This window comes from Hippoglossus stenolepis, chromosome 9 (assembly GCF_022539355.2).
Source record: "Hippoglossus stenolepis isolate QCI-W04-F060 chromosome 9, HSTE1.2, whole genome shotgun sequence".
Taxonomy (NCBI): Eukaryota; Metazoa; Chordata; class Actinopteri; order Pleuronectiformes; family Pleuronectidae; genus Hippoglossus; species Hippoglossus stenolepis.
This window is the reverse complement of record NC_061491.1, coordinates 8,938,029-8,955,598: the sequence shown is the minus strand read 5'-3', so window position 1 is coordinate 8,955,598 and position 17,570 is coordinate 8,938,029. Positions and strand designations below refer to the sequence as shown.

Sequence of the window (17,570 nt, the reverse complement as noted above, 5' to 3'; positions counted from 1 at the left end):
CATGCAAGATGAAGAAAAACATATGTAGGGCAAAACGAGCTGAATTTGGGGAAAGGTTGTATCAATCAGAATTATTATTCAGAACCAATTTAATTATTCTGCCATCAATATATTTCAGATACAGCATAGCAACACTAATGAAACTGTGAGATCACAGAGGAGTGCCTATAATGCATACATTTACTTTGGCCAATAATGGACCTGAGTTTAAGTAGAACAAGAAAAGAATAGGATACATAAGGTGACTCAAAGTGAGTTAGAGAAAACAAAAGCAACAAAGTTATACATGGAACATTTAGACAGCTCTAACAACAGAATGACGCAACAGCAACACAAGAAACTGCTAACTACACGTAAGCCATTGTCAGACATGAACGATGCGCTCTGGAGTTTGTCCGGATGTTATAAATGTCATCAATACATTCAGTCACTTGTTCTGACTCCTCTGGATAATCTCCTGCTATTCTCTCACATGGGCTCTCTTGGACATTATTCAGAGTTTTTACCAGGGGGGCTGGCAGGAAGACCTCCGGACAATGTTAGTAGCAACTTACTTGAACATTTGAGATCTCAGCCCCTCCGGATAATTCCAGGAGATTATCCATAATTCACTGCGTGTCTGAAAGGAGCTATAAAGTGGTACAACTGTGAATTAATAAGTAAATGCAATACAAGAGTTTGGCTTGGATATGCAATGGTTAAATATACCCAAATGTGAATGTCACTGGGAGCAGCTGGTAAAGAGGTGGTAGATGTTTGTGAAGAGAAGCCAATTCTACTTCCTAATAAGAAGAAAGGAACTAACTGTAGCTCTGTGGAGCAGCTGATTCACTGTGGTGGTTTCCAGAGATGGGGCAGGTGATGATGCAGCAGCGGAGGTCTGGAGGTGAAGATTCTGTCAAAGTTTAGATTAGTTTGAGGAAGATTAAACCTTGTTCTGGTAACAAAGGAAATCTACAGTTGCCTCCCAGTGGCATAATTTAAATGTCAAGTTTTTGAAAAGAAATTCAGGAAGTCTTTTGAAGATATCTGACTTTGAGATGTCATGGGTGAATGAGTCAGGGTTAGTGACCTTGTGAGTTCAGTCACTCATTTCAGTGTGGCAGTGCTGTCTTCGATTCGTTCGGAGTTGGAGTTGGAGTTGGGCTCCCTTTTCTCTCCAATTCATCTTGAAGGATAATCCATTCTGCTGCATGTAGCTCCATGTAGGTTGAGAGAAAGTTCTGGAGGTCAAAGCAGGGCAGCACAGCATGCGGGCCCCATGCTGCTACAGGGTCCTGCGTGCCGTCAGACCACAGCTCTCCAGGGCATGTGGCAGTTTGCTTGTCATACCCTCTGCCTCCTCATAAGGTCTTTGATTGTGTTTGAATGTAAATACCAGATATATTTTAATATCTGGTCAATGCAGCAAATTGCCTCACAACTCATTAGTAACTGTTGGAAGATAATTCGTCCTGAAGGGAAGGGGTGGGTGGAGGTGGTTGAGGCACAAATGTCTCCTGTGTGTCTGTACAGAGATTTCCTATGCATATAAAGATACAGCTTAAGAGGGAAATTACTCAACATACATAGATATATATTCAAACATTATATAGGAGGAGTGAACCTTTTTCTTATCAAGGGCTATTTCAGTTTTGATAATATCCTTCAAACACATATATAACACATTTTGTAAAGGCGTCTGATGCCAGATGGTGGTAATGTTGATGCTACTTACAGCTGGTTTTCTAGGTTTGGTTCAGTCAGTCTTTGCAAGAGTCAGTTTTACTCACAGCGGCAGTACGTTGTCCCAAACGGTAGAGTGAGTGATTCATACTTAGCTTATAGCTGAGTAAATTCCTTTTGTCCGTTGGCAGGCACATCAGCTGACACATCAAATATGTTCAGTTCCTTTTGTTCACTTTTCTTGTCCTGAAACCTGAAGCCAAATTTCTGACAAAGTTTTGCAAACCAGCATTTTCAAATGTCAGAGCAGGCTTCTGTTCTTTGAGAGTAGAAATGTACAGTGTTACAGCTTTCCAGTTGCACCTTTCACAGTAGGGATGGCTTTCAAAGACAATGATTTCTGATTTCTCCCTCATATACAACACCTTCTACTAAAAAGGTTAGTTGGTTGGTATGTGTTATGTCTGAAAAGAATTGGACATTTCTTGTGGTGTCCTCCTGTGTTGTTTTGTTGTATGTTGTGCCATATTCGGAATCCTCTCTGCAATGGTTCTTTGAGACAAACTAAGTCTGGGACACTCTCAAATTCTCCTTCTGATTAGAGCCATTAGTTCAAAATAACTTCCCTGCGCAACCTTCTCTGTCACAATGTGGTTTTGTGAAGCAGCTTGATGGCCACTCAAACGTTGCTGTTAACTGTATCCAACTGCTGCAATAGTGCTGGAGATTGTTTCTTTTCATTCCTGTGACCAAGACCCTAAACCTGGGACACTGGGTTGTTTTTTTACCTCAACAAGAAAAGAAATTGATTGTCCATTTTTCTTAAAGCGTGACATTCCGCTTCTACTTTTCTTTTCTTGAAGGTTGCCATGATACATGTCAGTGATGACTCATAACAGCTACAGTTAGTGGGTGTTCGCCCTGGACAGGCATATGGCTCGAGGAACCACGCTGGATGACATGCTTGTCCACTATTTCATGTTATTTTCATTTATCACAGAAAAACATTATTACTTTTGTCTCCATTTCTGAGTTTTTTGTATTTATGAATTGCCTCAAACACTCTCACAGGCAGCATACAGCCCAGAGGTCGGCCATCTCCCACCTGGGGTTTAAACATACAGCTACCTGATGTGTGTGCTGTACAGAGCATAAGACTTGGACAGTGTATGACTTATTTTTTTATTAGCCATGCTAGTGGCCTGACTCTACTTATGTCTGCCAATTGGTCCACCACTATGGTCCAGACTGAAACTATAAATTCTGTGCTGACATTCATGGTTCTCAGATGATGAATCCTACAGACTTTGGTGATGTAATAATCTTCCCTCTAGCACCACCATCCGATTGGCATTTTTGATCTGTGCTGATATATCTTGCATGATGAAACTTGTAATGCAACCAGCACGTAAATGTTTTTAATTGTACAGTCAAATATATCAACATATACTGGATGAATAGACACTGAACATTGATGTATAAGGTTTTTTTGTGAGACGTGACAACTACTGGATAGATTGCCATCATATTTGTTAGAAACCCAACAACGATGAAATGTAATAACTGCAATTTCTTACAGCGCCATCATCAGAACAAATGTTCTATTTGTGATACCTGGCAAACCTATAAAAACAATCATGTCAATATTTAGTTAAAAGTGTCATGCCTGGAATTAAATAAATATACTCAATATTGGTTTTAATAAATTTGAGGATTGCTTACTTGTTCATGTTTTTAGAAGTGCCCTATTTGAAGGCTTATATCCCACAGCAGAGCTTAACACATGAATCTGATAGCCGCTAGCCCTTGATCCTATTTAACCTGCAGGAGTCTTCTCTGTTGGCTGGTTACAAGGCCGAACTGACCATTAAGTTAATAAAATACTCCTCAACCATTCTCCAGCAGCTGCTCAGTGAGCTTGGATATGGTCTGTTGAGTAATGACTGGCTCCCCTGTGAGACTTAACTGTGTTTAAAACATTCTGAAGCCTCACTGGAAACCACTGACAGACATCCTGATCACTGAAGTGTAAAGAAACCAGATACAAGACCCTGCTGCTCCCGTTGGGACACGAGGAGGCCTGTGTCTGAGCTTTTTGTGTTACAGTTGTACGCTCACTGCCAGTAAGATCCTCCTCAGCACTTCCTTTCACTCCGGCTTAAAGAGTGGATCTTCCATCCTTGGGTTGACATTGTAAGCTTTAATTTTGTGATGTTCTGTGTATTACAGGATTTGCAGTGGGTAAAGATGAAGTGTTGTAATTAAATATTTTCCTCCACATTTCTCATATACAGTAAATAGGTTGAGGCGATTTCCTGCTGCACCAATATGTTTAAGTTTTGCAAACTGGTGCTGTCAGGCAAAGGATGATAAATGGGACCAATAATACAGACTTCAAGACAAGACCGGAGACTGGTGTTTATAACGTAGACAATATATAATATCTTGTGTCTGCTTTATTGATCCTAGTGTGTTTTGGAAAATCTGAGTATTTAACTGTGCTCTAAAACTCTATGTGGCCAGTAATTTAAAGAATTTTGAATAAAATGAACATGACAATGATAACATGCTAACAAACAACAAAGCTAGCACAGTTCAACACATTGCGCAAGAAAACTTTTGTATTTCTTTATTTAATTTTGTGCAGTTTTTGGTTGTAATATAAATGCTTTATGTAATATCAAAACTGTAGCAAGTACCACGTTTTAAACACTTATACAGCTGTTATACATAGGTCAAGTACTCCCCATGTAAGATTACTCTCCTGTGTAAAATTGCCAGTGCTCCCTTTTCACATATAGTCTGTGTTTGTATAACTGTAGCCGATCCCTCCTATTTTAGTTTTCATCATCATCTTCCTTTGCAGAATTTGAATTGACATCCTGACAAGAAGAGACAGAAAACAAGGAAGCATAGGAGAAAAGATGTTGTAATTTCAGTAAACCTTCTGACTATCACCCTCTTGTCAGCGGCGTGAAACCAAATTAATCACACATGTGGGTTAAACATCACCTTCTGCACACTGGCGCGTGCTGCTCAGCCACACATTACTCTTTTAACTGGGAAAGAAAGAGACAGATCCAGAGTCACTGCTGAGAGATGACGATCCCATTCAGTAACCCAATATTTCTTTGTGTTATTAGGCAGAACACTTTACCGTTCATCTCAGGTCTTACATGCTTTGAAAGATGGCAAGCTATGATTGGTCAGGGTGTGATGTTAAGTGTGCCATGTCTTTCAGCCAGGTCAAAGAATTTATGAGTATTTAGCTGCCTGGACCGACACAGATCTAATCTAAAAAGACAGAAACATCGTGTCGTCTGAGACCAAACGTGATGTTCTGGAAAATCTGTAAATATATTTAGGCCTTCACTCGTTACACACAACACAGAGGACAGCAGAAGGAACACAAAGTATGATTATTAGACAAACAAATACATATATGGAGCACACACACACACACATTTATCCAGAGTGACCCTGTGTTGTGTTTATCTTCATTCTTATGGAGACGGGAAGCATAGCATCTGTCACATTACCCATTTTCATTTCGTATATAACCCCCTTCAAAACATGATAAGACACCACATCAAAGAAAGAGACTTGACTGCAGGGCAGATACAGTCATTGGCATACAGACAGGCAATCACATAGTGCATGTTAAAGTGCAGCAACAGATTCAAGATGAAAGCAAAGGCCTATCTTTGGTATCATCTGCCAACCTTGTATGGATTGGATAGAAAAAGTGATTGGACCTTCTCTTATAATTTATTTTTCTCGTCAATCCTGGGATTCCTCTGTCACCTAGATGGAATCACACAGGCCTTTGAGCATATTATACAATGGAACATTAGTCTAAGTCTATTTTATGTCAACACGTTGTGCAAAGTGGTGCCATGCACGGCACTAGTGCTGGTTTTAGACTGACGCAGTTGTCATTTTTGGTGGTTGCACTTGGTGGTTGCACTTGTGGGCCCTCAGAGGTGGGTTAGTATTAAAATGAGGTTTGCTAAGACGCATTGTTGGCACATTGCTAGCATAAGGGAATGGAAAGCAATTACGCGTTTGACCCACATAATTCTGGACTGAGGTCTGTGGGACAGTATTTCCCTCAAGGGACAATGTCAAGACAGTGATATAAGCATCTATAACTTTGTGTACGATAAATGTACACTTTCCTTGTTCCACTTCAGTAAAACAGTTTCCTGCTAAATCTGCCCTCATACCAGCGATCAGTCAAAGATGCAATCACACTGTGGCCCTCTAATTGGTTTACTCTATGTTACACTCAAAACACAAACATGATTAATGAAGAGACAAGTAAAAATACACTCCTCTTGTCCTGACATATGTGCTTGAGACCAGGTGCTTATGTTCTTTAAATGGACCCTGTTCATAATTGTATCTCTCCTCTCCGTTGAGTGCAAACACTTTGCAACATGGGTTACCTTTAAGGGAGATTTTCATTTCCAGATTTAGTTTTCCTGTGGACATTTTCCTCCTTTGTACACCGCTGAGCCAAGGACATTTACGTGGTAATTTTTTCAGCAGTCAAAGAACCTTTTCATAATGCCCTTTTGGAGCCTGCGAGAGAGTGTTACTTAGAGAGGTAAATGAGAGAGAGGAGTGACAAAATGGTATCGGCACTTTCACATCAGATGGCAGGAAAAAGAGAAGTTTGTTTGTTGATCCGTTCATTTTGATGCGTACAATTTAGAATTAACCTCAATGAGACTGCTGCAAAGATGGAAACCAGCACCGATTAGACAGCTTACGATACACACAAATGGCAGGTGCTGTATGTGTTGTGGTTACTTGATGAACTGCTGCAACTCACTGATAACACGCATGTTTGAAACAGCCAGTTGTTTTCCTGTGAAACAAAAACAGTGTGATCAAACCAAGATAACAGCTGTGACATCTTTTGAAGACGACACAGTGCAGCGAACCATCTGGATAATGTAATTCCAGGCAGAGTGATGGGAATAAAAATCATTGTCTTTTTGGATTCAGCTGCTGTGCACGGATCAGTTGGATGTATCCGATGATTCACTGAAATAAGTATATTTGTGGGGACAGAGGAGAATCTCTCTGCCTCATACGTTCATAAACTCATCTGTTCTGTCTCCGCAGAGTTAAGTTGAAAGAAGGGGTGACGTTTCTCGGCGCTCGGCCCAGCAACCCGACTCAGTGGATAGTTAGCCAGGATGTGAGGAGTGAAGGCCACCGAGTTGTGACTCTGCACTGCCGCAGGAAGGAGTCTGGCTACGATCAGCAAAGGTAAGCAGACATGCATCAATTTAAAGGAACACATCCAGGAATTAAGAAACTGGCCTATTGAACTTTCCTTAATTAAGTTATGAAACACAGAATGTGTTTCCAGCGTATTACTTTCATTCAGTTGCATATATTTTCACATTGGCAAACACCCTAAGCCCTAACTCTTACGCTAACCCTTCATGCATTGTAAATCTAAGCCCATTATTCAGTTAAAATGTTTTTAGTCTCAAAAAAGCTAAAATTCTCAGCAGGTGACCTGTTCCACAATACACATTACTCATTATGTCTATTGTTAGTATATAAAATATCAAATGTTGTAGCTTTAATATCTCTTTGTACATTATTTCAGCTCAACATTGACATGTATATTTGTATGTTACATAAAGTCTCCAACAGGCCACTATCGTCACATTTGGTTTTTACCGTGCATTTTTAAAATGCCTTTAAGAATATTTTTGAATATAATGCCAAAATAAACTAGACTTTACAACACAAATTAAAAATGACTAAAATTAGGGTTAGGTGTTGGAGTTATATTCTCACTTTAGCGTTTGCAACGTCACTTAAATTATTGAGTAATGGTCCAATCGCCTTAAAAAAATTCTACAGTCACTCCCCTCGTTTTAGAAAGTGCTATTGCTGATCATTCACATTTTGTAAGAGACACAGGAGCACTGACACCTGCAGTGTGAATGGGTTTCTAAGTGATGTTTCCTTTGGTGAAATGACACACTAGACTTGACATAAAGGCCATGGGAAATGTCTGCTGAGACATGGGGAGGGGAAAGTTAATAGACTATTGCAATATCCCCTCTTCTCTGTCTGTCTCTCCCTCCCTCTCCTATATATATATATGTATATATATATGTATGTATAATGTATCCTCCCTCTTCCCTTGCGCTGTCTTTTTTTATTTGCATACTTATTTTCTCAGCTGCCATAGCTGCCACAGCCTCAGAGTTGTTGTGGTCATATCCAATCTGCATTCACGTCCTTAAACTAATCTGGCAGATAGCAAAGTGATTGCCAGCACTGGGAGAAAGGTTGCTGTGTTAATTAACTGCTGATTGAAGGCTTTTGTGTTTTTTAATGGTTTTTCCCTCTCGGATCAGGAAGCAGTTTTAATACATCTAACTTTCTAGTGACAGGTGTAATTTTATGGATTAGAGGCAGATTTGGGACAGGAGAAAGCTCCACTTATTTGCTCTTTAGCCTTCGTTCCACTTAACGAACTGTAAACCACTCCCTTAAGAAAACAGGATACTTGACACTGCATCTGCAACTTTATAATCAAAGTTGTGCTGGGTTTTTTAAGTGTAGAGCAGTCCATGAAATGTGCAATTTAAATCTGTTGGTCCAGTGATTTGTTGAGACATGCCGCAATTAGTGGATCACAGCGAGGAATGATCACAGTGTAACTACAACTGCGCAGCACATGAAACAAAGATAGCTGTGCCTCCCTTTGAACGTCAGACGCAGCTTATAAAGATTTTCACACAGTCATTTGCTGTGTGATACTGCAGTGCTGCATTCAGACCTGCCCGTTACTGATGGTTGTAATCAGACCTCAGTGGCATCTTTTTTATTATTATTATTTTGACTCCTCAGAACATAGAGTACAACTTTACTTTATAAGCAGCCATTTGCAAAGATGAGCTGCCTTCGGAAGTCAGAGTCGCCTCCGCACTGGAACTCATATAATAACTTCTGACATCTCAATCTTATTAATAGAAAGGTTTTGGCTGACGGCAAATACACAGGGATGCGAAATACGCAGATGTTTGCATCTGCCTCATCCACGACCTCGTTTTATTTATTTAAACATAAAGGCCAGAAAAAAGCTGTCGGTTTGTGATCATGACTAATGGCTTATGATGAGCTATAAGTGTGAGCTGGAAATTAGTTGTTAACCAGTATTTGCTTCTTTACCATTCATACGATTTAAAATGCTTAATTTTAGAGCTGGTATATATATAATTTTATACATGCAGCATGAATCATGAAAACCATTTAGCTTCTCTCTGCCAGCTGGTTTCAACAATTAAGCAAATTATCTCTGGAATACATTGAGCATGAACATTTTGTGGAATACATTTTTTGTTTTAAAATCTCACAACAACCTGACTATGTGAGGCCAGGTTTGTCCGAGTAGAATTTTTGGACATTAGCGTTTTAATGGGTCTAATATCAAAAGCATGTGCACGGTTTTGAACGAGAGAAAAAGGAGCTTGGAGCAGTGAGCAGCTCGCTCCTCCTTCCCTCCAGAGCCTCTCTCCCCTTTTTATGCAGGTATTACTCTCTCTGCTCTGCCTCATGACCCCATACACACACTTACACACCTACACACTCATATACACATTCTTGTGTTCATTCCCTGTTACTGTTGTAGAATCATGTTTTATTGATTTTTTTAAGTGAAGCAACCAGAGACAAGAGTGAGCATGTTTAGTCTAATCCTTGCTGTTCGGGCCATGTACGATGGACTGCTCCTTAATCCCCACAGCTGTCAAAGTCACTTCACAGAGAAGACCAAAGACGCCCAATGATGGCTGTACAATACACAATGCTCCAATTTTTCTTTCGTCTTGTCCTCCCTGCTCCCAGTCATTTCAATGAAGCTCTTTTAGAAAGGGATTAGACACAGCTATCTCATCTGTTGAGCTGTCATTCAGCCTCCTTTCTTCTCTGTGCTGCGTCCTCCACTATAGGAGGATGATGAGGTGTGCGAATGCTATAGGTCAAACAAATGTGGTGCAGGTTTGCATCGGAATTTTTGTTTATTAATCAAAATAAAAGTGATTTTCCATTTATCCATTTATATTTATGAGGGACTGCAGGACGTAGCCTTCATTCGCAAGAGCCCCTCTCCTTAAAAAATGCAATGTATTTGAACAGTGACCACACCAGAATTTGTCGCTGATTTGTAATTGCATATAAATCATGTGTTGAATAGAGTTCTTCTCCATGGCCTCACTGATAACTGATCACTTCCAGTCCTCTTAAAAAGGTGCTCATTGACTTGAGAGTTAATGACAGACATTGTTCAGAAAAGCTTTGATGTTTTTAATACAGTAAGTGTATTACTTTATTTCAGCCCACTCAAAATCAAACAATCATATCAAATCATTTGACCTTGAAATTTCTCAACTTTTAAAATTATTATTCTCCACTGCATTTGGAGTGCAACTAAGAATAATGATGATGAAAGCATGAAAGGATGAACGTATGAACAGCTGAAGAGATTATTAAACTAAACTAAAGCATGTGTCTTTTCAAATATTTTGAGCAATGTCCATGTTCCTGTACCATTTCAATCAGGAGAGACTTACCTCCAGCAAGGCTAATGCCCTATCTTTGCATGTCAATGTATTTCCAATTAATTATGTAAACTACGGCGGCCAGTATTCTAATCTGTCCCATCACAGTTTCATTATAAACCCCAAAAAACGAACACTTCGCACAATAATATGAGCGATCTCTAACTTATTGTTTTTCTCTGTTGCTGCTGTCTGCTACTTGCAGGTGTTTGCCTCATGCTGACTTGCGTTATCGTCCATAAAGTTGTTACCATCCACTCAGACAGTCAGACCTCATAGTTAGAGCTTCAGTTGTCTGCATACCCACAAGTAGACAATACAGTTCTCTCTCTCATGCTAGAACTGGTCTGTTGGTTGTGACATGTGCACCCCCGCTACCGCTATAGATTGAATAAATTCTAAAAACACAACATAACCTCCTTGGCAGAGGTAATAATGAGAAATTTGAAATTCATAACAACATTTTTGCAATAGAGAAATAGACTTTGGCACTTAGACCCCCAGCAGGAAGTAGAACACCATGGAAGCAGTCTTGTGAATTAGGTGCTTCGAATATGAAGGAGCCCAGACGCCTGTTGTGGTGTTGAGGAATAGAGCATGAAGTTGGTCTATCTCATGAAGGCTTCTGATTGGACGGTTTGAAGGGTGATGACACCAGTAGCCAGAGCTGAGGTGGTGTAGAGGTGGAGGTGGGTCACTCAGTAATCGAGGTATAACGGAGAGCTGACTGAAGGGAGATAGAACATGTTAAACTTTACCAGCTTAGAGGTGATTGGCTCAGGGCAAGCGTGTAAGGTTGTGATTGGAGGAAAAGAGAGAATAAGCTGGTAGAGGTTTGAGAAAGTGGAAATTGTGCATGTGAAATTACTTACACCCAGTATTTAACAAGTTTCACTTTCCTTTTGCCCAAGCACAATCTGGGGTCACATTAATCCAAATATTATAAAGTTAAAAACTCACATGGAGATGAAAAATGTTGAAGTAAAGGTTTTTCAGTAAATTAAATCCTGAAAATATTTTCCTAAACAATTAAAGAATAGTGTATAGATGGACACTCTCATCGGATGGAAGGCTCATCCTCTCAGTGTGTGCAACTTTTAGAGCGTGAACTAACGATAATGTCAAATATACATGTATGTGTCATCAGTACCCGTTCTTATGATGGTAGCATGGTCAGCTTTTCGTCTTGACACACACACACACACACACACACACACACACACACACACACACACACACACACACACACACACACACACACACACACAGGATTCATGGCTGTCAGCTAGAGTATAGATGGATCATTGCCGCTGGACTGTGAATTGGGAAATTGATTTAAGTGTCATTGAATAATGTCTGCGGTGCTACTAATTGAAGCCTTTGCGTCTGTGCCATGGTGGGAGCCCCTGGGCCACTGCAGGCATGAGAGCCCAGCGTCGCTGATGGGTCAGGTGTACTCCATGAGCAGGTTCAGTCAGTCACTCGGAGCTGCTTTCTCTGGCCAGCTGAGCCGCTCCTTTGTTCCCATTCACAGCTGATCCAACCACAATGAAAACCCATTTGGAAAATAAAATAAACCTGACACTGCCATTGTACACTTGCCCTCTGTTTCCGCTTTCTGCTATTTAACTTTCAAATTGAAATATAATCTGTTATAAAACACAACATACATGTGTCGACAGTATTCCTCAAACAATACAAATGTTATCATACGACACATTCTTTTCAAGTGGCATGACATATTTTTGATTTAGTTTCCTGACCGTGGACACTTTTCCTTCCCCTGACTGGTGGCTTCCAGCCTAATAAAGGCAATATTGAGGTGACAGTTTTTCATCAAGGCCTGCCACAGTGTAAAGACAGGTTGGGCTTCTGACAGAAAATAACAGAGCTGAATTCCCCCTGAAGAAAACGCCACCAAACAGCTGATGTCACTTCTTTTCAGCTCAATAAAAGGAAACCTAAGCATGCTATGATGAGTTAAACGCTGTCCATGGTTTTGTTTTGAGATGTTTTAATGAAAAGCCAGATCTGCCCCAGAGGGCTTCAAATCATTGACTAGATAGCAATGACTTCTGAGTAAAGCACTTGTTGATATATCTCCTCCTGTAAGGGCTGGAATCAGCTGAAATCCCCCCTCTTTATTATGACTATATACAGTAGTCATATTATGTGCTTGTTATTAGATTAAAGTGATTAATGGACAAGCTGAAACTTTTAGCATACTTGGCTAACTATTGTACTAGTACTTGTACTAGCAGCATAATAAGCTAGCCCAACTTCCAAAGGAAGGGGCCTTAATTAACAGTATTGTAATGTGAGTTTATGATAGACTTTATAAAGATGGACGACATGGCTGCTCCCCAAAAGTGAAGCCAAAGTGTCTCAATTGCCTCCTGGTGGCGAGTTTCCGGTAAGTTTGGTTTTAATTAATTATTTGATATAAAATACTATAAAAATGTAGTAAAGCATCATAATTGACAGCTGAAAAGGACTCATGATTGGTTGAACGCATGTATTGACAGAGCCTCGCTACCATAGTTCCACCCCCGATTGGTACTGTGCAGACTCTGACTTCAAATGGACAAGATGGCAGCGTTCATATTATTATTGTGTCTTCATTTCTACAGTCTATGGGGTTTATGGGTTACATTAACAATATAGATGTTCAGGACTGGTGCATATTAGCATAGCACCACTTACTCTATTTATTTATATTTTTCTTTGCGCTATGTTAGATTTCCATTGATGCCACTACAGTACAAAAAAGAAAAATGAGTACCACCAGAAGGGGACAAAATTGCTCTGTGCAGTATATATATGTTGGCTGAAGTGCACTTTGTTAGATTGAAAAGTTCACTTTGTCACAATTAAAAGCGAGCCCTTTCAAAACAAAAGCAGTCCTGCTTCCTCAGCATGTCATAAGCCATAAGTGAAGGCCTCAGTAAAAGTGCTATGCCTGGGTCTTGGTAGTTCATTAAGACTGTCTGGGTGCAGATGGATCTCCCCTGTGAGCCACAACTTCATTAATCCCCCACACCACACCCAGCAGATGGACAGCAGGCAGTCCACTCAATACAGTCACCCCACAAGAGGCAGTCCAAATGAATGCATAGGTGTGTGTGTGTGTGTGTGTGTGTGTGTGTGTGTGTGTGTGTGTGTGTGTGTGTGTGTGTGTGTGTGTGTGTGTGTGTGTGTGTGCGTGTGCGTGCGGTGGGGGATATCAGCCTCATTGTGCCCTCATTTACTGTGTCTGAAGTTCTGAGTAAAAGAGCTTTTTGCATGTTTTACAATTATTACATAGCCAACATTAACAGCTGTTTTAATCTAAAGGAAACATCGTGAGTTGACACCTTCACCTACTTTATGCTGAGTTCACACTACATGATTTTAGCCAGATTGTCTAGTCGCCGATGAGATTTTTTAATTCATCCATAGCAGAGTCAAATTGCTGATCACTGTGGGTAAACTCTTTAAAGACAGGATTTGTAGGGGCTCCCTGACACATTGCAGACTCTAGATGTCTGCCAGGCTAAATATCTAGATGAATCTTTGACCACTACAGCCATTCATAGTGCAGGACGGGGTGAAGGTGGTGAAGCTACATCTAATGGTGAGCTGCCCCCTAACATCTGTGTATTTTTTTTAGACACAGTTATATTGAAATTAGTTTAAGTAGCAGGCTGAGTTTGAGTATGAGCCAAAGTAAAAAATGTTAAGTGTTTAGTTATATATTTTTAGTCAAATATTATATAAGTGGTCCTGAATTGTGAAAAGGTTATTGCATTGTTGATGGCAAAGTTGAGAACAATAAGCATGATTTGCTTTTTCTTTACGACTGCGATGTGGGAAGCGTTTCGCCTGATGTATCATTCAGTGATCAGGATGACACAGAAGAGCTGGAGGATTATTCAGACTCACTGTGTCTCTTCTTGTGCGTGTTTTCGTAATCAAACATAGCCCTTGTTTTGTGGCCAGATGTACTGATATCATAGTCGAGTGTTTTTGAAAGGTCGTGTAGTGTGTGACCCCCTGTCGCCACTCAGTTGTGTAGCACAAACTCACAACGACTGCACGACTCCATCACCGACACCAAGTCAATAGCATGAACTGCCCCCTGATCTGAAATCTTTGAAAGTTGTGCTCTTGGCAAACATTACTTCCCAAGAGCGGTGGAAAGCAACGCTGATGTCAACACTTTTTTTCCTTCTATTCCTATCACTTCCCTGCTTTTACTGAAGTTAACATGCTAACAAGTTAGCCCTGTCCTGGCTCACCCGTTTCATCCCTTTCATATCGTGAGTCACTGTAGTGTCAAGTCTGCCCTGCAGGAGCAGCGCTGCTCAGATAACCTCACACAACCTCTTCTCTTGTTACCACGACGATGTCTGAAACAGCTGTCTCCTCCAACCACCATCAAGAAACCACATTCAGCAGCAGAGCAAACTTACATATAGCACCTTTAATGTAATGAAATTCAGAGTCCATTAATTTGTCTATTAAAATACACGACTTTTCCTTTAAAGCAGATTTGTAAATTCCATCAGTGTGAATGGTTAGCAACCCAGAGGGAGAGAAATAATAGAGCTATGTAATAACCGGTGAGATTTGGCAGCGACCTCTCAATTTATCTCAATTTCAAAGTCTAGAGAACCTTTAAGAACATAATTATTTACAGTAGGTGACATTTACTGCAAAACCAAACTGAAACACAGGACCCATGGTAGGTATTTTAGTCCTGAAGGCCTGTGAAAAACATTAACCATCTTCATACAGTCACAGTTGCTTCATTCTGTCGATGTGCTTCTATGTGGTTTGCTCCATTTGTGACAGTCTGATTGCAATAAGAATGACAGGGTGGCTTTTAGGAAAAATTATTTAAAAACAAATTTCATCTCAGTCACGACAGTACATGAACAGGTCTGTGCTAATTATTCTTTTGTAAGGTGCGGTCACGCTGAGAATGAGCCCTGAGAATGATCTGTCGGCATTAATGCTATATAATGCTGCATAAATCAAGGATAAAATGAAATGGCCCAATTACATTAGGGGCAAACAGGAATATTAACTTGACAGTCTTAACGCTAACACCCTTAATAATGAATCAGCCCCGTTCTAAGTAGATTCCACTTACTGTAAACACTCTTCCTGAAGCTACATCGGCAGTATCTTCATTGCACGTCTCCGCTGCCCTATTTTCTCGTTTATCTCTTAATAAGAAAAAAATGCCATGTGATCATTGGTGTTGTGTGACAACCCAGACATGTCGTAGCTTTTACCGCTGATGTTCTTTCTCTTTTGTATCAAATGGGAGTGAACACGAGAAGCGTGATTAGGCGCTGTAATGTCAGGTTGATGAGAAAGGAACATCCAAATTGCATTTAATGGAATAAATGTGGCCGAGGTTTCCTTTATCAGGGCCGCTGCAGAGATGTGGCATATTCTGTGCCTCCCCTGGACGGCCAGCTGATTACAGCAGTCAGCACAGATTACGTCTGACTGTTCAGGCTGCTCCTCGGTTCCATCACTAAGGGAACAATATGGGGGAATAATGTTCCAGGATGCCTCATTGCACTTTTTTCCCCAAGTCAACCAATCGGACAGTAATAATACCTGAAGCTCTGGTGAGGTTTGATCCACCCTGTGTACATCTATACCTGGTGACCATGAAGTTGCCATGGTAACCCTTGTCAAAGTTTAATGTGACATTACATCGTCTCCTCCTGAATTCCTTGTCAGTAATACAGGCAGATGTGAAGTTACATGATGGGCTCAGAGCCCCTCGTGTCACGCCAAGACGGATCCCTTGTGTGTCAGAATTTGTTTGTGGCCGGCTCCATGTTTTAGATAGTTCACGTGCAGAGAAGAGACAGATTGTGGTTTGCATGTGTTCCAGTTAAGGTTTATGAGTGAATATCCTGCTCTAAGAGGTTAATCCCTGAGAGGATTAGATTGTGGCCACCAGTGTTTTTTCGAGGGCTGCATTATCAGAGTATTTTTAAGATATATTATATATATATATATATATTCAGGAAAATAGTAGTTTTTTTTAAGTTCATATTTTTTATATCCAAAAGAATTTGATGTAATTTTCAAATCTCTACCCTGTGGAGCTTTAGCAAGAACAGGATGTTTCGTGTTGGTATCTGAACCTCTCCTCCGATTGGCTGTTATCAGAGTGACACACAGCAAAGCCAACCACAGAAAACTGATTTTAGCTGATTAATTACAATGCCAATAGCCGGTCAGTACTGTAGTGAGCTAAAGCAGACAGTAAAATATAAATGCTGTCATGTTAGTGACAGAATGACCACGTGGTGTTTGTGTTGTTAATACAGTTTACAATTAGAAAAAAGAAGCATATTTAACAAATTATTAAACATTGTTCAAACTGGATGGAGGAGATCAACTCCTCTCTGCCTTCAGTTTTGTTTTATAAATTGTTTTTCTTGGGAACAAAGGCCACAATTATCTCCTGCATGGATTGATTTCCCTTATAAATAAACATATCACCATCCCATCTGCAGAAATGTCCTCATGTTTTCAGAGCAGTAAGTCACAGATTTGGTGAAATTTGAGCCGTTGTTGGATCTGATTTGTTGCTGTGCTCACTGCAGGTAGCACTCAGCCAGGGAGCCGAGGTGTTTCCAGACGTAAACATGGCATTGTCTCCAGGCGTTCTCAAAAACATACTGCTTGTTTCTAATTACATCTTTGTCTATTGAATAAGAAGCAGTGTATTTTCTCTCATTCAGCTCTGCGCCCCTGTTGAACATCAACCATGAGCCATGAGAATAAGCTCCGATCCGTCTTTAATATCATGGGAATTATCTCACAGAATAGTCACAGGAAACCTTGGCTCCAATTAACCTCAGTTTAACTTGGCCTTCAAGATGATTGGCTTTTATACCAAAGACTATTCCACTTAAAGAAACGCCTGGTCTGGCACCAACACTGTCTCATTTCTCTAACCTGAACAGGGGAAATATTTAAATGAGCCTATGAAAAGAGACCCTGGGCAGTTGAGTTAGGTATAAAAGCAACATTTGGAGAAAGAATGGAGGGTGAGTGTGCAGGCAGAGGCGAAGGGATGTCGAAGAAGCCTGTACATGGAACACAAATGGGCAGCTCTGCTTTCAGTCACAAGGAGATTCAGTCAACTAAAATACAAACAGAAAGGGTACGAGTCACATCCTCTCGTCTGCACTCCGCCGCCTATGTGCGCTAACACTGACAAGCAATCTTTTGCTGTCTTCTGTTATCATTCCAGGCCTAACAGGTTGAAAGCAGAACTATGTCCAGCTGATA

The 17,570-nt window shown here is 40.4% G+C and overlaps 1 protein-coding gene across 1 annotated transcript in view; it reads left to right on the top strand.

Moving 5' to 3' along the window:
* The window catches only part of si:dkeyp-14d3.1 (transmembrane protein 132C), a 136,066-nt gene that overhangs the window by 66,883 nt on the left and 51,613 nt on the right, over window positions 1-17,570 (top strand). Inside the window, exon 3 of the mRNA XM_035164932.2 lies at window positions 6,799-6,945. Coding sequence (XP_035020823.1) covers window positions 6,799-6,945 — 147 coding nt within the window. The remainder of the gene's footprint in view (window positions 1-6,798; window positions 6,946-17,570) is intronic.